This window comes from Dromiciops gliroides, chromosome 4, assembly GCF_019393635.1.
Source record: "Dromiciops gliroides isolate mDroGli1 chromosome 4, mDroGli1.pri, whole genome shotgun sequence".
NCBI lineage: Eukaryota > Metazoa > Chordata > Mammalia > Microbiotheria > Microbiotheriidae > Dromiciops > Dromiciops gliroides.
Window position 1 is genome coordinate 220,436,064 of NC_057864.1, and position 24,519 is coordinate 220,460,582.

Below are 24,519 nucleotides of genomic sequence, written 5' to 3' on the forward strand. Positions count from 1 at the left end.
TTTGGATAGTAAAGAAGAGTCAGAAAGACCTGGATTCAAATCCCACCTCAGACACTTAGTAGGTGTACAATACTGGAAGAGCTGTTCCCTTCTCTGAACCTCAAGCAACAATGTAGAACTTGTCTACTAAGTCAAAGATGGATTGGTGGAGGGAGTTCCCACACAAATCAACCCCTAACCTGATGAAATCACAGCTCCTTTACTACATATTCAATATTCTCATCCTTGTCTCTGATGATTTTTTTTCTTCAATGAAGTATGTTTTGTTATTCTGAACTTGATAAACACTGGCAAATATGAGTAGTTACCAATCAAAGAAGTGGGGGGAGGGGAGAATGTTCTGTGAACCTGTCACATACATCATGTACTTCCGAAGTCTAATGTGCTTCAAGCACATTAGTCCCAAAGATGCCTTTCTTGTCTATGTTTCTTTTTGAACTTGCTTCTGGGTATTTTTTTTAAAGTGAGGCAATTGGGTTTAAGTGACTTGCCCAGGGTCACACAGCTAGTAAGTGTTAAGTGTCTGAGGCCAGATTTGAACTCAGGTATTCCTGACTCCAGGACTGGTGCTCTATCCACTGCACCACCTAGCTGTCCCCTGGGTACTCTTTTAAATGCTTGATTTATTTCCTTGTCTTTTTTTGCATCACTATCATCTCTCCTGGGCAGCTAGATGGTACAGTGGATAGAGCACTGGGCTTGGACTCAGGAAGATTTATCTTCATGAGTTTAAATCCAGCCTCAGACACTTATTAGCTGTGTGACCTCAGGCAAGTCATTTCATCCTGTTTGCCTCAGTTTCTCATCTGTAAAATGAGCTAGAGAAAGAAATGGAAAACCACTCCATTATCTTTGCCAAGAAAAACAAAAAATGGGGCCATGGAGAGTCAGACATGATTGAAATGACTGAACAACGACAAATCATCTCCTCTCCGTTGTCCGCTCTTCCTAATTAAAAAAAAAAAAAACTTCCCTTATAAACAACAAGCATAGTTAAGCAATACAAATGTCTATGTCAGCTATGTTCAAAAATGGATGTCTAGTTTTTCACCCTAGTCTATCACCTCTGTCAATAGGTTGAAAGCATGTTTCATCATCATTCCTCTGGAAATCTGGTTGGTCACTGCATTAATCACAGTTCTTAAATCTTTCAGCATTGTTTTTCATTATAGTATTATAGTTATTACATAATTGTTCTTCTGGCTCTGCTCACTTTTTTTCTAAATCAGTTCACACAAGCCCTCACATGTTTTTTCTTAATTCATCCCTTTTGTCTTTCATTACTGGGCAATAATATTCCATTATGTCCATATATTATAATTTATTTGGTCATGCAGCAACTGATGGGCAACCCCTTAGTTTCCAGTATTTTGCTGTAACAAAAAGTACTCCTATAAATATTTTTACATGAGTCTTTTCCCTCTTTATTTTGATTCTTCAGGAAATAAGTCTAGTGGTGGTATCACTACTTCAAAGGCTAAACAAAGTTTAATGATTTGTGGGGTATCATCCTAAATTGCTCTCCTAAATGGAAAATTTGACCAATTCATAGCTCCATCAACAAATATTAGCCTGTTCTCTCACATCCTCTCCAACAACTGTCATTTTCCCCTTTTTGTCTTTTTTGACAACTTGATGAATATGAGGTAAAACCTCAGGGTTATTTTAATTGGCTTTTTCCTTTATTATTATTATTAGTGATTTGGAGCATTTTTGTTTTTCTTCTTTAGAGAATATACTATTCACATCTTCTGGCCATTTATTTATTGGGGAATGGCTCTTTTTCTTATATATTTGAGTTGGTTCCCTGTATATCTTGGATATCACATCTTTATCAGAGAAACTAGAAAAGATTTGTTTTCTCTCAGTTAATCCTTTCCTTTCTAATTTTAGATGGATTGGTTTTGTTTTTGCAAAAGTTTTTATTTCATAGTCAAAATTGTCCATATTATCTCCCATGATGTCCTTAAACTCTCCTTTAGTCAAAAACTCTTCTCTTATCCATAGCTAGAAAATATATCTTCTTTGCTGTTCCTTCTGATGATACTTTCACTCAGCCTTGCAGGGAAAGTCCCCCAGATCTATCTATTAAGAGACATGATGTAAAATAGTGTGGTGGAAGGGGAACCCTAGACTTGGGAGGCAGGGCTGATTTTCAGCAGAGGCAAAAAGAGAGGGTTATAGGTTCCAATGGGGCCGGAGTTTGGAGATCTCCTGAGGAAAAACATAGTGACGGTTCCAAAATTTATTGGGTGATGACTTTGGCACCGAGAGGGAAGAGCTATTTTTTTTACAGTGGAATAGTTTCTTTTAAAAAAATTTTTAAAAACAAACATTTTTATTTATAATTTTGGGTTCCAATTTTTATTCCTCTTTCCTTCCTTCCCCAATTCCCAAACTATCATATATGGGGGCAGCTAGATGGTGCAGTGGATAGAGCACCAGCCCTGGAGTCAGGAGTACCTGAGTTCAAATCTGGCCTCAGACACTTAACACTTACTAGCTGTGTGACCCTGGGCAAGTCACTTAACCCCAATTGCCTCACTAAACAAAATAAAACAAAACAAAACTATCATATATGGGTTATACATGTATGATTATGTAAAACATGACCATATTTGTCATTTTGTACAAGAAAACTTGATTAAAAGAAAAAAATGAAAGAAAGTGAAAAATAGCATGCTTCAGTCTGTTTCATCATTATCAGTTCTTTCTTTGGAGGTGGATAGTATATTTCATCAATAGTCCTTTGGGATTGTCTTGGATCATTGTATTGTTGAGAATAGTCAAGTCATTCACAGTTCTTAATCAAACAACATTGCTGTTTCTGTGCACAATGTTCTCTTGGTTCTGCTCACTTCACTATATATCATTTCATACATGTCTTTCCAGGCCTTTCTGAAGTCATCCTGCTTGTCATTTCTTATAGCACAAGAATATTCTATCACCAACATATACCACAGTTTGTTTAGCCATTCCCCAGTTGATGGGCATTCCTTTGATTTCCAGTTCTTAGCCACCACAAAAAGAGCTGCTATAATCATTTTTGTACAAATAGATCTTTTTTGGAACAGCTATTTCTTATGCAAAGTTGGGAACTGGGATTTAGGAGAGGCTTTGCTAGGGGGTTGAAGATGAAGTATCCCAAGATTGACAGTGGAAGATAAATCCCCATTTAGGTCTTAGTCTCCTAGAGTAGTATAATGGAAAGCATATTGAGTGTGGAACCAGAAGCTCTGGGTTCAAATCTTGTTTCTAACCTTGTCACTTGGGTAAGTCTATTAACTTCTCTGGGCCTTATTTTTCCTCATCTGTAAAATGGGTAGATTGTAATTGCTGATGTCTGAGGTTCCTTCCAATTCTAGATGTATGTTCTTATGATACTATCCCAGGTCACAGGTTAGAGAAGGAAGCTCTGGAGAGCTAAAAATGGCAGCTCTGCTCAGTCAAGTCTATGACAATAGAATGAGAACTGAATTCATGTCAAGGCCAAGACTAGAAAAAAGACACCAAAACAAGGAAGGGTCTAAGAACAGTGGGGAAATGTCCCATGGCTAGTCCTGAAGACCAGGATTTACCATAAATTGAGAAATAGTTTTATTGTTCCTACTTCTTTGTGTTGTACCAACCCTGCCCCTAAACCTGATCCCCAAGTCTTTTTTCTCTTATGTCAAAAAAGAATGATAATAATTGTCCTGTCTGCTCTCTATGATGCTCCATCACCATCTGGTCTTCATGATGAGCAAATGGAATGATGGTCATAACACCACTCACTATGTCGGGCAATCAACATGATCTTTAAATTTTTTGAACCTCCACCCCATAAAAGAGCATTTCCATACCCACAGCAGAACAACAACAAAAAAGAATTCGATTCTGTATAGGTTTCAAATCCTGTTTCGGATATATAATGTCTGTGTGATCAGCACAAAAAAATTCACCTCCCTGAGCTTCAATTTCTTCATGTAAAATGAAGAGCCTGAACTGGATGTCTTCTTGAGCTCTCTCCCAGCTTTAGACCTATGATCAATGAACTGTGTATCTTAATTGACTTCTCTCTCAAGGCCAAGGAGCCCACAGTGACTAGTTTGTGCTTGGCAGGGACTCTTGTTTTCTACAGCAGAAATCCTCAGAACCCCTGTTGACCTCGTACGGCTATGGCTACATGAAGCTGAACGGGTATATGGGGATAAACTCATTGATGATAAAGACAAAAGCTTATTACATAAACTCACTGTAACTTCTACCAAGAAATACTTTGAGGTAAGTTATAGTACTGGTTTCCACTGCTCAACCCAGAGTATCTACACCAGAGCTGGGTGGCTTCTAAGTGGGATGGGTGGTTCTAGGTCTCCTACAGCTTGAGTATGTTCAAAAAAATCCAAAAGGGTCCCAGTTAATGACTTTAGGAAACAGGTATGTATATGAAGGAGAAGTTTCTCTGCATACTCAAGAAAAGTAAGGAGATACTAAGAAAACACTGAATGGTCCATGAAGAATCCCAGTCATCTGACCCAGATGAACTACATCTGGTTACCAGTACTTTGTTTACTGAAAAAACTGTCAGATGTGATTGCTGAGCCATTGTCAGTGACTGTGGAAAATATGAGGCATATACCATAATATTGGAGAAAGACAAATGTCCCAGTTTTCAAAAAGGGAAAGAGAATGGAGTCTGCAAAAAAGCTGAACCTCTCTTCCATTCCTACAAATATTCTAGAATGGATCATTAAAGAAATGGTTGTAAAACATCTAGAAAGGGAAGAGATCATTATCGAGAATCAACATGGCTTCATCAAGTACAGAACATAGCAGATAATGTCATTTGCCTTTTTGGCAGAAATGCCGAAACAGCAGATGAAGGGAATGTTTTGGTATGATAGGTTATGTATACTTTAGCAAAGCTTTTGGCAAAGTGTTTCATAGTATTCTTGCGGAAGAGATAGATTAAATGAGAATATAAAGAGATGTATTCAGAACTAGTTGGATGGCTAGAGTCAGTGTGGTAAAAGTTCCACTGTGGTATGGGCCAGGAATATTTTTATCAGTGATCTGGATAATAGTATAAATGGCATGCCCATCAAATCTGAAGCTACAGAAAGCTGGGCAGTATAGCTAACACAACAGGTGACTGAGCTCATATCCAAAAGGATCTTGACAGGTTAGAGCATTGGGCTGAATCTAATAAGGGGAAATGCAAAAGGGATAAATATGAAGTCTTTCATTTGAGCACAAAAAAACAAAAACAAGTTCAAAGATAAAAGATGGGGCAGGCATAATTAGACACCAATGATTCTGAAAAATATCTTGGGGTTTTAATGTATGAAGCAGCCATGTGAAATAGCTGCTAAAAAAAGTTAACACAACCTTGGATTTTATCAAGAGAGACATAGTTTACAGGAATTCGTTTACATGACATAGTTTACAAGGCTAGGGAGGTAATGGTCCCTCTGCAGATCTCATGTAGAGTTCTATGTTCAGTTCTGGGCCATGACCAATTCAAGGACTCAAGGGTGTTTAGCCTAGAGGAGAGAAATCTCAGGGGAGACATGACAATTGTCTTCAAGATTTTAAAGGGCTATCATGTGAGGGCTGGATTAGATTTGTTTGCACTTAGCACAGTACCTGGTACGTTTTTTTGTTGTGCAGTCATTTTTCAGTCATGTCTAATTCTTCGTGACCACATTTTGGGTTTTCTTAGCAAAGATACAGGAGTGGTTTGTCATTTCCTTCTTCAGTTCGTTTTATAGATGAGAAAACTGAGGCAAACAGGATTAAGTGATTTAAATGCCCAGGGTCACACAGCTAGTAAGCATCTGGAGCCAGATTTAAACTCAGAAAGATGAGTCTTCCTGACTCCAAGCCCAGCACTCTATCCACTGAGCCACTTAGCTGTCCATTTGGTACATAGTAGGTACTTAATAAATGCTTGTTGACTGAAAGCAGAACCATGAGCAATAGATAAAAAGTCCAGTTTAGATTTTATGTGAGAAGACTTTCTAATAATTTAGAGCAATCCAAAAGTGGAATGACCTCCCTTGAGAAGAAGAATGTTTCCCTCCTCCTTGGCAACCTTCATGCAAAGGCTGGATGGCCACTTGTTGCATATGGTATAGTGAGGGTTCCTTTTGTGTATCAGTTAGATGAGATGGCTTCTAAGTTACTTCTAATTCTCTGTGAAATTAGTAAAATAATTTCTCTGCAATTTGGTCTTTTAGAGTTGCAGTGGACAAAAATGTTATCTCCCTGCAGCCAACCTGGCAATGAACCTTTTCAAACTTGCTTAAGCTGCTCCTCAGGCAAGAGATGTGTAATTTGTCACTGGACAAATTTCCAGCTTGGTGGGACCTGCCAAAATTTGTACTCTGCAAGGGATAGCTTTCAAGAAGCTAGGGTTAGCTTCATGCCACAATAGACATCAGAGCAGAATGTTAGTATTTTTGTTGTTATATTCATAAGGATGACTCCTACTCTTTAGAACTTACAAAGTCTCTTTAGAACTTACAAAGTGATTTCAAAACCATGATCTTGTTTATTCCTTATAAAAAAGCCTGTGAAATAGATACAGAAGATATGGGTCAGAGTTGCTGAGTAGTTTCTCCAAGATCACATAACTAACAACTAGCAAATCCATAATTAGCAACCACTAGATTCATGTAAAATCTGTCCCATTATCAAGTTGGAAAATCCCCAGTCCAGGGCAATAGACTTTTATTAATTCATGGCATTGTGTTAGGCCCCAGTAAAATGAGAAATATTCCATGACTGACCCCCAAAAAAACTCCTGTTCAACTGGAATATGTCCTGTTGGTGTGCTACTGGCTTTCCTTACACTTTTTCCTATTATACTGAAAGCTCCTCACTGATGTGGACAGGGTAAAATAACTCTACTGAGGAATTAACAATTTATTTGGCCAAGAACTTATGGAGTGCCTTAACATTTGAGAAGTGGGAGGAAGATGCTGTTGTGACCTGAGACCCTGGAAATTCTGCCTTGTGGCCAGGCATTTTGGAGTTTTTTAGTTCTTTGTGGAAGTAGCCCCAGCATGGGAGACTGATGTTGAGCACCTAAGTTACTGTGAATATCCTATAATATTCTCTCTCCATGTGTATAGGAACTTGGTGATGACCTTATATTTGCCAAACCAAATATCTACTGCCACTTTTCCCAAGGGATTGGAGACCCTAAATATTGCCCGGTAACTAATGTGGCACATCTGAATAAGCTACTGGTGGATGCTTTAGACAGCTATAATGAAGTCAACGCGGTCATGAATTTGGTGAGCAGTGCTGGAGTCAGTGGGAAACAAACTATTATTTAGAAATACCATTTTTTGCTTCACAATTTACAAATATAGTTCTTGGTTTTTATTTTGACATAGTTCAGTTTATAGAGATGAATAATTATGTTATTGTAAAATATTAAGGCATATTCCTGGTCTCTTTAGGTGCTATTTGAAGATGCGGTGGCTCATATTTGTAGAATTAATCGCATCTTAGAGTCTCCCCGTGGGAATGCCTTGCTGGTGGGAGTAGGAGGCAGTGGGAAGCAAAGTCTTTCCCGGTTGGCTGCATTTATTAGCGCCCTGGATGTATTTCAGATTACCCTGAAAAAGGGATATGCAATCCCAGATCTGAAGGTAAGAAACGACTTTTTGTCAAACTACTTCTTGAGGTTGGATCTTTTTTTTGGGGGGGGGGGGTTGCAGACAATGGGGGTTAAGTGACTTGCCCAGGGTCACACAGCTAGTAAGTGTCAAGTGTCTGAGGCCGGATTTGAACTCAGGTACTCCTGAATCCAGGGCCGGTGCTTTAACCACTGCGCCCTCTAGCTGCCCCCTTGAGGTTGGATCTTAAGGAAAATCTAACTGACAAAGCAAGGTAAGAAAAATAATGAATAGTAACAACTCATATATACAGAGAGTTTTAATGCTGACTACAAATTTCCCCCTTAACAACCCTGTAGGATGAAAGGACAGATATTATTTTCATTTTACAACTGATAAAACTGAGGATGAGACATTAAGTAAATTGCACAAGGTCAAATATATGTTGAGTATCCAAATTGGGACTCCAACCTAGGACATAGCATCCCATGTCCTATGCTTTTTGCCTTATGCTGTGCTGCTGCTCAAAAAAGTCTAGAGAAACAAAAGAACAAAGAATATGAAAGGCATTAATGTCTAGACTTCACCCATAGTTTTTTGAAAGATAGGAAAATGGAAGCATTATAACTAGTCTATGCCTGCACAGCCAAATCTAAATAGAATGTTGCAATAGCCAGTTAATTTAGCACAGTCAACTCACATAAATTAATTCATTTCAATCTCAACAAGGTATTTATTAAATACCTACTATGTGCAAGCCACTGTGCTAGGCACCAGAGATACAAAGACAAATAAATAAACAAACAACAGCAACAATGAAAACAATCCCTGCCTTCAAGGAAATTACATTCTATTAGAGAAGAGAAAAAGAAGAGGGTGGGGGACATGTAGGCTGATAAGTACATATAAACTATACCAAAGAAAATCCAGCGGTGCCCTTCTCATCAGAAATGTTATGTCTCCTGTATCATATTCTCCAAAAAATACTGGACCCTCTGCTTTTCTTTGATTATGTAGATATTGCCAACATTTGTCTGTTTCCTTTGGGTAGATGATTATTTGTATATTTTCATTGATGAACAACAATGTATTTATAGCTCTATATGCATTAAGTATGCCTCTCTTGTAACTTAAAGAGATCACACACACCCCCATTAGTGTTTATTGAATATTGGAGTCCTAGACAGCAATTTTTTATCACATACATGCACATGTGCATGTGCACATGCATGCACACACACACAGAGTATAGGATTCCCATATGAACAAAAGCAGAGAAAAGGTGGAGGTTATTGTGGGCCACACCTAAATTAGGTTTAATTTAGGCAGTTCAAAGTTTAGCGTGCAATGGGCACATGTATACTGGAAGACAGGGCTTCTTAAACTTTTTCCTCTTATGACCCTTTACACGCAAGAAATTTTTACATGACCCTGGGTATATATGTATATAAAATAGGTATACATAACTTTTTAATGTTGTCAAACTTTTGTGACCCCCACATTCAGTTATGTGACCCCATATGGGGTCATGACCCACAGTTTAAGAAGCTAGGCTGTAAGATGCCATTCACTTTACTATTTAAGAATTAAAAGATCATATTGTAAAAGTATATACTTTTATATACCTATAGCTAGGTGGCACAGTGGATAGAGAACCAGCCCTGAATTCAGGAGGACCTGAGTTCAAATCTGACCTCAGACACTTGACACTTAATAGCTGTGTGACCCTGGGCAAGTCACTTAACCCTCATTGCCCCCCCCCCAAAAAAGGAAACAAAAAGATATGACTATTCACACCACTTAGGTGAGTAGGGAGTCAATAATTACAGTGATTCTGGTAAAATGGAGGACTACTAGGACTCTATCATGTCTAAAACCCTGGGCCTGCCATCTGACTTGTTGATGCTCCCCAAGGTCTCCTGGGCTTCTCCAACACATCCCTGTATGTATTGTCTCCCCAACCAAAGTATGAACTCCTTGAGAGCAGAGACTATTTGTCTATTTGTATGCTCAGTACTTTGCACATAGTAAACACTTAATAAATACTTTTTCATTCCTTCATTCACTTATTCACAAGAGTATTGTAAGACTCAAGTGAGATAACATTTGTAAAACTCAGTAAATTTTAAAGCAATATATAAATGCCAATCAGGTAGCGGTAGTCATAAATTCCATTTAGAACATGGTGTATTTGAGGTGCTTAGCGGATATAATAGCAGGAAGCTACTATACCCATTTTCTAAATTAACAATGTGAGAACCCCAAAGAGATGGTAACTTAAACTAAAGTGTTAACTCTGCTGCCTTTCCCTCTATCTCATTACTCTATTCACCTGCCTATGATGCCTCCCTCCCTCTTTCTTGGAATTAGTTCAAGACAGCCATCCAGGCTAAATTCTACATATTAGCTATCTGCTAATTCTCCCAGCACCTTATTCAGCTTTCTTTAGAGTGTATCTTATCCCCAAGTCAACCTAACACTTGCTGCTATTCCTCTTTGTATGGAAAAGTGATCACCTCCATCTCGTTTGCTTCAATAGAGATATGTATGCCTACTCTCACTTTGAAGACTCCCTAGAGAAGAAAAAGTCAGCTATAATGAAACTGTAGAATAGAGATTTCTCAGTGGAAAAATCTTTGTCAAATTGTCCATTGTCTCTGTCATTCATTCTAGATGGATCTGGCTGCTCAGTACCTAAAATCTGCAGTGAAGAACTTGCCCACGGTATTCCTAATGACTGATTCACAAGTGGCTGAAGAACAATTCCTGGTGTTGATCAATGACTTGCTGGCATCAGGAGAGATCCCAGGTCTCTTTCAGGATGATGAAGTGGAGAACATCATCTCTTCTATGAGACCACAAGTCAAAGGTCTTGGCATTCCAGACACACGGGAAAATTGTTGGAAATTTTTCATTGATAAAGTGCGTAGACAACTCAAGGTACGAATCCCTTAAATTCTGCATATCCATTGAGAATTAGAATTGGTGACATGTTGTTTTCTAGTTTTTTATACATTTGTTCAGTGGGTGGTTTTGTGTCCTGTTTTTTAACTAATTTAAATTATCTATAGTGGGGGCCAGGGGAATTGATTTTTCACATAGATATCTCAACTGAATTATAGAATTGTTATTGGTTTGTTGTTGTTCAATTGTTACAGTTGTGTGTGACTCTTCATGACTCCATTTGGGGTTTCCTTGGCAAAGATAGAGTGGTTTCCCATTTCCTTCTCTAGCTCATTTTATAGATAAGGAAACTGAAGCAAACAGGATTAAGTGATTTTCCCTAATTTGAACTCAGGAAGAAGAGTCTGCCTGACTCCAAGCCTAGTACTTTATCCACTGTGCCACTTAGCTGCCCCAGATTGCAGAGTACTTAGGGTTAAGCAACATGTAACAAGACTATAGAAAGGAGAATTTTTTAAAAAGAAGAATGAAAAGGTGGAAAGTTATAAAAGGATTTGACCACCAACTAGAGAATCTGATATTGTCCTGGAGGTGTTAGGGATCCACTAGAGTTTACTGAGTCTCTACTCAGGGCTTATGTGGTCAGACCTACACTTTAGGAAGACAAAAGTGAGGCATCTGAGTAGAAGATGGACTGAAGTAGAGTGAGACTTCTGTCAGTGAAACCAACCAGAAGGCTCTTGAAATAGTCAGAGCATGAGGTGATGAGGGCTTACACCAGAACAGTAGCAGTGTTAGAGGAAATAAGGGGGTATATTCAAGAAATATTCCAAAGGTAAAATAGTCATTGGCAATAGATTGGATATGCAGGTAGGGGAGGGGTGGTTAAGAAAGAGTCAAGGGCAATACCGAGGTTGTGATCCTGAAGGACTGGGTGGAGGGTCAAACTCTCAATAGCAATAAGGAAATTAAGGGAAAAGAAGGTTTGGAGGGAAAAAATAAGTTCAGTTTGGGACACTGGACATCTGGTTTGAAATGTCCAGTAAACAGGTGGAGATGCAAGTCAGTGGAGATTAGAGTTGCCTAAGTAGATATGAAAATCATCAGCATAGAGATGACAATTGAGTCCATGGGAGCTGATTTTGAGATCACCAAGTGAAATAATGTAGATGGAGATGAGAAGAATGCCCAGGACACAGCTCTGAGGGACACCCTTTGTTATTGAGTGTGGTCTGAATGAAGATCCAACACAGGACACTAAGGAGTATCAGATAGGCAGGAATGAGTATAGGAAAGAGTATCACAAAAAACTAAGAGAAGAGACCATTCGGGAGAAGAGGGTGATCGACGGTGGCAAAGGCTACAGAGAGGTCAAGAAGGATGAGGATTGCAAAAACTCCACTATATTTGGTAATTAATAAATCAATAGTAACTTTGGAGAAGACTTTTGGGAGTCCCTTGGATAGCAAGGAGATATTTAGAGAAATTAATTCAGGCTATTCAATGGAGTCAAATGGTCAAATTCAATGGTCAAATACTGAAGCCAAAGTTAAATACTTTGGCCACATAAGGAGAAGACTGGGACTCATTGGAAAAGGTCCTGATGTTGGGAAAGATTGAAGGCAAAAAGAAAAGGGGATGGCAGAGGATGAGATGGATAGATAGTGTCATAGAAACAATGAACACAAACTTGGATGGACTTTGAGAGATAGTGGAGGATAGAGGGGCCTGGTGTACTATGGTCCATGGGATCATGAAGAGTGGGACACAGCTGAACAACTGAATAACAACAGCAGCAACAACAACAACACGAAGTAACTTTGGAGAGAGCAGCTTTGGATGAATGATGAGGTTAAAAGCCAGACTATGATCCAATGTAACCCTGAGGAACTTATGAAGATTGTAGCCCATCTGCAGAGAAAGAACTGATAGTATCTGAAAACAGATGGAAACACATTTTTAAATTTCTTTTTCATTTCCTCTTTGACAATTCCTTAATCTGAAGTTTTGATTTTTTTGACTGTTTTCTCTCACAACTAGCTAATATGGGAATTTTTCCATGACTACTCATATATAACTTATTTGGAATTGATTGAGTTCTTGTGGGTGGGGGGTGGGAATGGAGGGGGGAAGAGAAGTTGGAACACAAAGGTTTTTTTTTTTTAATTGATGTTAAAATTTTGTTTTTACATATATTTTGGAAAATAAAATTCTATTCAGAATTTTAAAAAGGGGCAGCTAGGTGGTGCAGTGGATAGAGCACCGGCCCTGGAGTCAGGAGTACCTGAGTTCAAATCCGGCCTCAGACACATGACACTTTCTAGCTGTGTGACCCTGGGCAAGTCACTTAACCCCAATTGCCTCACTAAAAAAAAAAAAAAGAGAGAGAGAGAAAGTGAAAGGAAAAGAATTGGAGGTACCTATTGTAGCTGGCCTTCTTAGATTTAGTCAAAAAAGGGAGGAGAGATATGAGATAATAGCTAGTGAGGATGGAGAGATTAAATTAGTTTTTTCAGTATAGGAATGACATGGACATATCTACAGGTAGTAGGACACTGGAGCAGAGAGCTATAGAGCACAACTGAACTGTGAAGAAGAAACAGCCTGCCTAGCAGAGATGCTCTTCTCAAGAGGGACAGTATAAGGACACCATGAGAAGAGAAAAAAAAATCTGGGCCCTACAGGGGGTGGAGGGGTGAGTTGCCTTGGCTATATAGACGTTCTCCATGGGCAGGTCTCTATACTAGTGAACTTGAGGTGTATACATTCTTTCCTACTGATGCTGTGTGGTTGTAGGAGAGTTTTATTTGGGTTTACTGGAAATTGTTTGCACCTTACTATGCCATTTTAGTAAATGTTTTCACCTTGATGTAATTGTGTCACTGGCTAACTACTAAAGATAAATCCATTGGAGAGGGCCTGCATTTTAGGGGTGCAGACTCACAGAGTACCTTCAGCCTGGGGTAGACATGTCTGAAAGACCAGATCCATGAGCACAAGTTGGAGTATATCCTAAAAGGGGTACTATATCTATATGGACAATAATATAATAGTAATAGAATGATAATAGAATAGAATAATACTACATCTATGTGGAGACATAAGTAACAAAAGTATTTTATGCTTTCAACTTGTTAAAGATACTCAAGCACCAGGAAAAAAAACAACCCATTTTGTATATGCCTTATGATAGGTAGAACTCAGATGAGTCTGGATTTTCAACATTATTAATCCTTTAATGTTGATGACATAAATTAAACTAGAATTCTAAAATGTGTTTGGAAATGAAAATAGAATTTGTGATGAAAAGACCTGAACGGAATAGAAAATTTTTCTAACTCATAAGATCTTTCTCAGTATTAGGGCAGCTGAAAGGAATATACTTAGAGGGCACAGGTGTGAATTGAATATGAAGGGATGATATCTGTAAAGCATTTATTTTTTGTTTATCCTTGTTTTTTTTGTGGGGCAGGCAGGGTGGGGAGGCTTATGTCTGGGGCTGGATATGGGCTCGGGGCCTCCTGGGTCCAGGGCTGGTGCTTTGTCCACTGTGTCACCTAGCCGACCCATGACGATATCTTCAAAATAAAGTTAAGGGGCAAGAGGAATGCCCTGGAAGAAAGGGAAAGGGAGAGGTGGACTGGGGAAAAGTAGCTCACATAAAAGAAACAAGAAAAAGCTTATGAAGTGGAGGGGAAGATGGGGAAGGAGCAGGGGAGTAAGTGAACTTTATTCTCATAAGAATTGGCTCAAAAAGGGAATAACATACACACTCAAGAGGATATAGTAATATATTGTGCCTTGAGGGAAAGTGGGAGGGGAAGGAGATGGGGGTTGGGGAGAGATATAAAGAAATGGAAGGCAGATTGGGAGAGGAGTAGTAAAAAGCAAAACACTTTTGAGGAGGGATAGGGTGAAAGAAGATAGAAAACGGAGTAAATATCAAGAGGAGGGAATGGGATGGAGGGTACTAGAGTTAGCAATAGTAACTGTGGGGGCAGCTAGATGGTGCAGTGGATAGAGCACTGGCCCTGGAGTCCGGAGTACCTGAGTTCAAATCCGGCCTCAGACGCTTAACACTTACTAGCTGTGTGACCCTAGGCAAGTCACTTAATCCCAATTGCCTCACTAAAAACAAAAACAAAAACAAAAACAAAACAAAAATAGTAACTGTGAAAGAAATGATGAGCAAGATGATATCAGAAGTATGTATGAAAAATGCAAACCATCAACAGAGGAAGAACTGATGGTATCTGAATACAGATTGAAGTATAATTTTATGTGTTAGCTCCTCTTTCTAAAGGTATTTTGTCTATTTTCTTTCACAACCTGACTAATGAGAAGATGTTTTGCATAACTGCACATGTATGACTTATAATGAATTGCCGGGTTTCATAGGGAGTGTCAAGGAGGGAGGGAGAAAGAAAATTTAGAACACAAAGTTTTAAAAAATCAATGTGAAAAGTAATGATGAGCAGGAAGAGTTCAGAGAAACCTGGAAGGACTTACATGAACTGATGCTGATTGAGAGAAGCAGAACCAGGAGAACACTGTACACAGTAACAGCAACATTGTGTGATAAGCAATGGTGATAGACTTGGCTCTTTTTAGCAATGCAATGGTCCAAAACAATTTCACAGAACTTCATGATAGAAAGTGTTCTCAACATCCAGAAAAAAGAACTATGGTTTATGAATGCAGATTGAACCATACTGTTTCTACTTTAGGGCTGGGTTTTTTCCTTCTTTTTTGAGGTGCTCTGATTCTTCTTTCACAATATGACTAATGCAGAAATATGTTTAATGAGATTGCACATATATAACCTATATTAGATTGCTTTCTGTCTTAGGGAGGAGGGAGGGAAGGGAGGTTGGGAGAAAAATTTGGAACTAAAAATCCTATGAAAACAAAAAATGAAAATAGAGTAAGGGAAAGTAAACTGCAATCATAGTGTCTTGTACATTACATGTATTTCATAAGTAGAATGTAATTTTTCTATGATAAAATAGAAAGCAATAAGGTCCTTTTTTTTCATTTTGTCTCTATCACTAGAGTGAAACAGTGCTTTGCATATAGTAGGTGCTTAATACATGTTTATTGAACGAATTGGTCATTTCTTAGGAATAATATGATCAATCTTCTCAAAGCAAGTTGAGAAAATCCCAAGGCTAAGATACTAAGTTTTCAAGGACTAAGCACATTGCTAGTAAGTCTATACCCTCCAAAAGTGTTCTCTTGTCTCAGGTGGGAACATTGATCCCATTCTCCCTTCTTTCTCAAGAGTCTTCCTCATCTCCTTTGATCTATTAGTAGACAGCTACCTGTCTATTGCCCATTCCCTCCCCAGTCAAAGGTTAATGTTGCTGCCACCAGAACAATGGTATGAGTATATAACTTCACTCAATCACACACACATAATACCAGTGAAACTAGTAGGATGTCGCAGATATGTCTCTAATGCTGAATGAAGACTAGCACTCATTGTCATTTTCACAAACAGTGGTCCACATATGCTCCTGTTCTTTCAAAATGAGGTTTTAAAAAGCTGATATATGATTTATTGTTTCCTCACTTGAATCCGTTATATCTGTGTCGTCCATCTAGGTTATCCTGTGTTTCTCTCCTGTGGGCTCTACACTTCGGGTGCGAGCCCGAAAATTCCCAGCTGTGGTCAACTGTACAGCTATCAACTGGTTCCACGAATGGCCTGAAGATGCCTTGGTATCTGTCAGCGCTAGATTCTTAGAGGAAACGGAGGGAATTGAGGTTAGCAAATCAACCAGTTGGTTTTGCCTGTCACTATCACTTATATCAGTTGCAAAGCTTGCTAGTTAAAGGCTATTATTAAAGAATTCTTCCACATAATCTGCATTTACTACTCTGTCTTCACAAGTTATTCCTCTCTTTGTCCTTATCAGCAAAATATTTGCTACAAAGATAAAACAATACAACCACCCTACATTTTGTTCTACTTTTTGTTTCTTTTTCACTGAAAAGGAGGATACTCACATTCACTTATTTTCATTGATTGTCTGTCTGGAAGTCATCATTATACCATGACTTATCCTAGACACAAACTGTGTTGCCTAAGAGGGCCACATGTTATTAATTTTGGATAAATTGTCTAACTCAATTGTCATTGAGTTAGAATTAGTCCAAAACTAAAATTTTTCATAGACTAAAAAAAAAAAACCCTTAAGGTATTGAATACAACACTGTGTTTCCCCTCAAGTAAGTTCCTTGTTTTGTTTTTGTATCCCTAATATAGTACCTTGCATATAGAATGTGTGCAATAATTGAGTTGGATTGGATTCAACTGGATTTAAATATTGCATTGAATTGTATGTGCTTGCCAATATAATAACACTGGGTGACTAGATTTGTATCCCAACTTCAAATAAAGGTTGGGAATCACTATATCATTGACTTATTTTCATGATACTCTCCTCCTAAAAGTGGCATTGTGTGTGTGTGTGTGTGTGTGTGTGTGTGTGTGTGTGAGAGAGAGAGAGAGAGAGAGAGAGAGAGAGAGAGAACAAATGAGAGAATTTCTGGAGAACTATACAATGCAATAGTTCTTGAGATAATTACAGCAACCTGGAGTGCTGTACAAGTAGATTTAGGAATCAGTGCTTTAGACAGAGTCAGGACAGGTTGCTTGGAAAGAACTCTAGAACTAGAGTTTAAGGGCTTGTATTCAAATATGAGCTCTGCTCCTTGTGTGACCTTGGGCAAATCATTTCCCACATCTGGGCCACAGTCCTCATCAGCTGAACGAGGGGATTGCACAATATCATCTCAAAGGTCCCTTCCAGTTATAAATCCTATAAGCATGGCAAGTCATTTTTAAGGGAGAACGAAGCCAATTTTGCCTCCTCTGAAAAGGAGCTGGTCTGTATTGTTCAACAGCTGCAAAGTCACACACACGCAAACCCAGTGGAAGGGCTTGCAGAGAATGAAATCTTTTCCATGTGTTGGGTTAGCCATTGCATGTGGAACTGTTCCAGTTAGGCCTCCCTTGGTATACAGAGGTCAAAGGGGTGTGAGCTGTAGTAGGTCAAAAGAGGTTGCTTTGTACAGTATGCTTTGAGGCAACCTTTCCAGCTTTTATGCCCTGAGCTTTCATGAATCCATCAGATGGATGGACACACACGATGGTACTATGCCCACCTAAAGTGTTGACCATCAGCATACAGCTTGTATCATGGCAGAAGTCAGCAGATTCCTTGATTCACAGGGTCCATGGAAGGCAGAATCAGGCCTAGAAAATGGTCATTCTGGTTAATTACGGATAATGTTATGTCTTGCTTTTGTAGAACGACGTCAAACACTCCATCAGCCTTTTCATGAGCTACGTGCACACAACTGTCAATGAGATGTCCAAAATCTACCTGGCTACTGAAAGACGGTATAACTACACCACCCCCAAGACCTTTCTGGAGCTGATCAAACTGTACCAGAACCTACTGGCTAAGAAAAGAAAGGAGCTCGTTGCCAAAATTGACAGGTTGGAAAATGGTTTGATGAAGCTGCAGAGCACTGCTTCTCAGGTAGGACACTAGGAACTTGTGATCTTGATACTCATCTCAGGTTATCATGTGAGCTCTGTGGCTTTCTCCTCATTGGGTCCTTCCATTCGTTTTTCTTCTTATTTCATTCTCAACTTTTTTGATGGGAGTTCACATAGAAATAGACCAAGGAGATTCACTATCCTGCAATTATATTCACTGTTCTATGGACAGATGGATAAAACACTTTTTTTGTGGTTGAATGAAAGTATTAGGATATATGCTCATCTCCTGTAGGCTCCCTAAAAACATCCTTGAGTATATATATATATATATATATATGTGTGTGTGTGTGTGTGTGTGTGTATATATGTATATATATATGTGTGTGTGTATATGTATATGTATATATATGTATATATGTATATATATATATATATCTTGGGGAGAATTTAAGATTGAAACATTTATTAAAAATTTTCTTAAGTTTCTCAATGTTATGTCTGGCAATTGTGGGTAGTAGTTTGGTCTATGATAAGGTCTGGGTACAATTTGTTGATTTAGTTCTCCAGGACTGTGGCCTATTTTGAAGCCTGTATCAGTAATAGAGGGATTAGTCATATGTCAATCTATGAAAGATAATGAGTTTCTGCTGTATGATTTGAACCAACAGGTTATGTCTTGCTAGATATTTAGTAGGTGCTCAATTTGTACAGCCTTCATGAAGTGCTACATTTTCTCCACTGTATCCTTGTATAATCTATGCTGATTGCTTAAATGTAAGCCTCCTGCAGTTGCTGGTGGCAATGACCTGGATTAAAATTCCACCCGTGTGACCTTGAACCCGTCACCTATCTTCCCTTGCTTCAGTATCCTCATATGTAAAATGAAGGAATTGGATTGGATGAATCTGAGGTACTTTGAGTTCTATATTAATGACCTGGTCCTTAATTGCCATCAAAACCCTCTCTTTTTGCACAAAGAAACCTATTATTGTATTACTGTGTATGGGGGGCGGGGGGGGGGAAGGATTGGACACCTTTGATCATTTGATTCCTGCTCCCACAGTTCATTTGAAGACCACTAGGTATTAATATTATAAACAAAGGCAAACACGACTACACCCTTAATGAATTGTAACCCCTTCGTGGATCGGAGGGTAGCAGCTTGCCTTTGACTCTCTGAAGATTGGTCACATTCAAGGAGCCTTTAAAAAGTTAGTTTTCTAGCTATGGAGATAGTCAAGGTAAGAGAGATCAATAAATGTAACCCATGGTGGTCTAGAAGAGAGTGAGCTATGGAAGAAGAACCTAATGCTGAAAGGGGATCCCTCATGCCTGTTTCCCTTGCACTTCCCCCAGAGGACAGTGGGGGTTGGGTGGGGAGAGGTTTTTATCTTCTATTTGGATCACAGCTATTCATCTAGTAAGAGACAGCATGCCCAAAAGGGAGCAAAGACTGTTGATTGAGGCAGCTCAGAGAATTGTAATCCCTGGCAGCAGAGAAGAGGGTCAGCTATAAATTCAAAGGATAATTAACCCTTGCATTTTGTTTTTTTGTTTTGGTTTTTTTTTTTGTTTTTTTAGTGAGGCAATTGGGGTTAAGTGACTTGCCCAGGGTCACACAGCTAGTAAGTGTGTGTTAAGTGTCTGACGCCGGATTTGAACTCAGGTACTCCTGACTCCAGGGCCGGTGCTCTATCCACTGCGCCACCTAGTTGCCCCCTAACCCTTGCATTTTGGAGTTGAGGGGCAGAAAGGAGGAGGCTTGGGGAATCTATATGAGCTACCTTGCCCAGCAGAGATGTTGTATCCTCAGGGGAGCAACACCACAAAAAGAGAAAGGACATTAGGGTTCCTAGTGCTAGAAGCAAGAATTGCCTCTCTACCAGTATACCAGGATACAGACAGTTTTTGCTTTACATAAATTTGCATTACACAAATTTGATAGTACCTAAAGAATTCTAAAAGAAATCATCATTGCAAAATAAAAACAGAAATTCATTATACAAAGCAGATGCTGTATGATAAGACGCTAAAATGCAGGCTTTGTAAATAAATGGTGTGTGGGGGGGGTGCAGCTAGGTGGTGCCACTAGTGGATAAAGCACCGGCCCTGGAGTCAGGAGGACCCGAGTTCAAATGCAGCCTCAGACACTTGACACTTACTAGCTGTGTGACCCTGGGCAAGTCACTTACCCCCCATTGCCCCTCAAAAAACCCCCAAAAAACCCAACAACAATAAATGGTGGTGGGAAGCTGAGAAGCATCTCTAAGTCAGTTCCTTCATGTCTGCAGACAATGAATGATACTTTGCTTCTCCCTGCGTTTAATAGTTATCCTTATTTCTCACCATGGCTGGTGGCAAACCTGCTCTTGAAGGAAAAAGTGAATCATCTTGTAAGCATAAGCCAATAGACTTGGAAATGAAAGTGAAAATAATTAGAAAATATGATGGACAAAAGTTGTCACCAATAGCACACGAACTTAGCCTTGTGATATGTACTGTGAACACCATAATGAAGGATGCCAAGAAAGCAGTGCTTGCAGGAAGTCAACTTAGCTACCAAAATAAAGAGAAATAGCTATGCTACAGATGGAAAAACTGTTAACTAGATGGTGTCAAAAACAGAAACAGAGTAGAGCACAGTTATAAAAACAAGAACTCATTTATTCTCCTCAGCAGCTGTAAGGGAACCTCTCAAAAGAGGGGTTCCACCCAAACTTGGGAAAGGAGAGTATTTCAGCACTTGAACCATGGGATTTTTGGGGAGGGGGGTTCTGCAAGCCTTGGAGAGTTAATGATTTTTTGATGTGTCCGTTAGGTCTTAATTGATTAACACACTGCCCCCTGGTCTGCAAAGGATGCCCTTAATTCCACATTTTGCGGAATGCCAATCAGCCTGATAGCTCATTTCTTGAGAGCAAACAATGTGATAAGGAGAGGGCTTTGGGGGGTGGAGAGCGGGGAGAGCTTTGCAGAAAGTCTCTAGCAGATAATGATGTCTCTGGAAGAATCATAAATTCCCAGATGTCTCAGGAGAAGCCTGCTTGGTTTGTGCTTTTATTGTTCTTAGGAATGTCTGACTATTTGCATTTGAGCCAGGTTCAATCTCTGTTACCATAAGGGATTTGTTAGGCCAGGTTTTCATACAGTTCCTCTGGAAAATAAGGGAATTCTAATAAATGTTGTACAATGGATAGAAGATCATACACAGAAGAATATTCCTTTAAACTTGATGACAATTCAAGCCAAGGCTTGAAGCCTCTTTGAAGATTTAAAGGTAAAGGAACACAGATATTCAAAGCAAGCAGCGGTTGATTTGCACAATTTAAAAATCATTCAGGATTTCCTAAATGTGCAAGTGCCAGGAGAGGCTGTTAGTGCAGATATTGAAGAAGCAAAGAAGTTCCCAGAGTTTCTGCAAAAAATAATAGATGTAGGTACCTACTTGTCAGAGTAAATCTTTAATGTAGATGAAACTGGCCTGTTTTATCAAAGAATGCCATCTCTAACCTACATTTTTGTGGAGGAAAAAACTATGCCAGGGCATACAGCTTTAAAAAATAAGTTACTCGGGGGGTAGCTAGGTGGCGCAGTGGATAGAGCACCGGCCCTGGAGTCAGGAGTACCTGAGTTCAAATCCAGCCTCAGACACTTTACACTTACTAGCTGTGTGACCCTGGGCAAGTCACTTAACCCCAATTGCCTCACTTAAAAAAAAAGTTACTCTTCTTCTTGGAGGTAAGGCATTTGGAATTTGCAAATTAAAACCTGTTCTTGTGCACCACTCAGAAAATCCCAAAGCATTGAAAGGAATCAGCAAGGCAACACTATACATGTTCATTATTTCTCCATAACCCTTATCATCTTTGAACAATGATTTGTGCACCCTTCATTCCCAAGAGGTTTTATAATGATAATGGAATTCCTTTCAAAGTCCTACTTCTTTTAGATAATGCCCCAGGTCACCCTCCCCACCTGGATGATTTTGATGAAAATATAAAAGTGGTCTACCACCCTCCTAACTCAACCTCATTATTACAACCTATGGATCAGGAAGGGATTGAGATTTCAGGGGGCATTATTTATGTGCTACATTTGCCCAGGCAATTGCAGCTTTTGAATGCAGATAAGGACTTGATGTTGAGAGATTTCTGGAAGTTCTATAATATTTGGCATGCTAAGGCATGGGAAAATGTAACAGAAATATGTATGAAGAGAGTTTGGAAAAAAGTGTGCCTGCAGTTCATTCCAATTTTCATGGATTTGACAAAGATAAAAAACTCAAAGAAGTGAGTAATAAGATTGTAAAATGAGCACAAGAATTGGAGCCAGAAGTGGATGAGAATGATATGGAAGAGTTGATTTTTATGGAGAACTGTGGAATAAGGATCTACATGAGCTGCTAGCTGCAAAGATTTCAGAAGAAAAAAGGGAAACTTCAGAACCTGAAGTTGAACCAAAAAAGGTTCATTAACAAAACAGTTGGCAGAAGCATTTCATCATTTGAGTAGATATTTTTCTTGTATTGAAAAGATGGATACGAATGCTTCAAGATTTTTAAAAGTTCAAAGACTAATTGAGGATAATATTCCTTGATATCATCAACTATAGAAGGGGGGAAAAAGAGAACCACTGTCTAAAAATCTCTCAGTAGTCATAGAAAAGTTATATAGCCAACCACCAATGATAAAGGCTAGGTGCAGTGGGTGGAGAAGGGGCAACATACTGCACACTAATGGTAACTTTACTATATACTCTATACTGTGCATGCTTTATCATTAACTTTACTTTTCATTTCATAATTCTTTTTATTATCATAATATAGTCTTTTTTTTTTGCAGGGCAATGGGGGTTAAGTGACTTGCCCAGGGTCACACAGCTAGTAAGTGTCAAGTGTCTGAGGCCGGATTTGAACTCAGGTACTCCTGAATCCAGGGCCGGTGCTTTATCCACTGCGCCACCTAGCTGCCCCCCAGTATAGTCTTAATATGTGGGCATTCTAGTACATTTTATGGCTTGCATAAAGGTATTTTGTATATGTTTTTGTTATATAGGCTAAGTGAAGTGTGTGGGTAGGGGACAAATTTGCATTATGTAAAAATCGCTTTATGTAGAGCTCTGAAAAATGGTCCACTTATGGAAAGCAAGACCTGTCTGTGTTGCTGTTATTCTCACTTATGCTATGTGTGGTTGTAGAAGGATGATATTCAGGTTAATGTTTTGTAGCTACTGTTCTTATTATGTCTTCTTAGTAAATACCTTTGCTTTGAAGAATTTGTGTCAGCTATCTAATTATTAAAGGTAAATGCCCTGGTGGGAACCTGTGAATTATTTTTTAGGAGTGTACACCTAGAGGGGGCAGCCAGGTGGCACAGTGGATAAAGCACTGGATTCAGGAGGAACCAAGTTCAAATCCAACCTCAGACGCTTGACTCTAGCAGTGTGGCCCTAGGCAAGTCACTTAACCCTCATTGCCCCACCAAAAAAAAAAGGAGTGTGGACCTAGAATCCAAGATAATCATGCCCCAAGGGAAATCCAAACTACAACTATGAGCATCAAGAGACGGGAAAAGAGACCCAAGAAGAGAGTCTACATTAATTACTATTGTTGTTATTGTTATCTCATTCACATCTTCTTTGAGAGTTCTAGTAACAGATAATTAGCCTGTTTTCCTTTATATTCAGTGTTCTATGGACTTTTTTTTTTGTGGGGCAATGGGGGTTAAGTGACTTGCCCAGGGTCACACAGCTAGTAAGTGGCAAGTGTCTGAGGCTGCATTTGAACTCAGGTACTCCTGAATCCAGGGCCGGTGCTTTATCCACTGCACCACCTAGCCACCCTCGTTCTATGGACTTTTGTGGCTGAATAAAAATAATAGGATGTGAACTCATCCACTGTAGGTTCAATGAAAACATTTTTGGTATGACTCCAGTAGAAGATAGGACAAGGGACATGATACATAACCAGTCTCATCCAGTCTCCATGTGAATTTGATCTTCCCAGCCAGGTCACTATCCTTTGAAAGATCTCTTTTCCACAGAACTTGGAAATTATGAAATTTGCAATAGTTACATCTATCGAAAACCTTGTTCTGAAGTTTTATGAATCATTGTTTTGTTTATGTGATTGTGGGTAGCAATTTGGTCTGTCATAATAGTTTCATTCTAGTACAGTTGATTGGTGGGTGGGTGGGTGGGTGGATGGATGGATGGATGGATGGATGGATGGATGGATGGATGGATGGATGGATGGATGGATGGCCCCCAGGTCGTGTCTTAATAGGTATTTGATGGATGTTCAACTTCTCCAGTCTGTAATGATGTGAGACACTCTCTTCTGCTGTTCCCTTGCTTAATTTACATTGATCCCTACCTTTCTGAAGCTTCTGTTGGAAATGACCTGGTCCTAAAAAGGCTACCATAAGCCCCTCTGTGCCCACATAAAAATGTGCCCCAAAGTCATATTTCTGATGCTTCTTTGTTGGTATATTGTGG

The 24,519-nt window shown here is 39.2% G+C and overlaps 1 protein-coding gene across 1 annotated transcript in view; it reads left to right on the top strand.

Moving 5' to 3' along the window:
• DNAH17 (dynein axonemal heavy chain 17) overlaps positions 1 to 24,519 on the top strand; it is a 241,515-nt gene that overhangs the window by 144,418 nt on the left and 72,578 nt on the right. The window contains exons 51-56 of the mRNA XM_043962383.1: positions 4,102 to 4,263; positions 7,116 to 7,280; positions 7,449 to 7,640; positions 10,281 to 10,547; positions 16,116 to 16,277; positions 17,828 to 18,061. Of these exons, the coding sequence (XP_043818318.1) occupies positions 4,102 to 4,263; positions 7,116 to 7,280; positions 7,449 to 7,640; positions 10,281 to 10,547; positions 16,116 to 16,277; positions 17,828 to 18,061 (1,182 nt within the window). The remainder of the gene's footprint in view (positions 1 to 4,101; positions 4,264 to 7,115; positions 7,281 to 7,448; positions 7,641 to 10,280; positions 10,548 to 16,115; positions 16,278 to 17,827; positions 18,062 to 24,519) is intronic.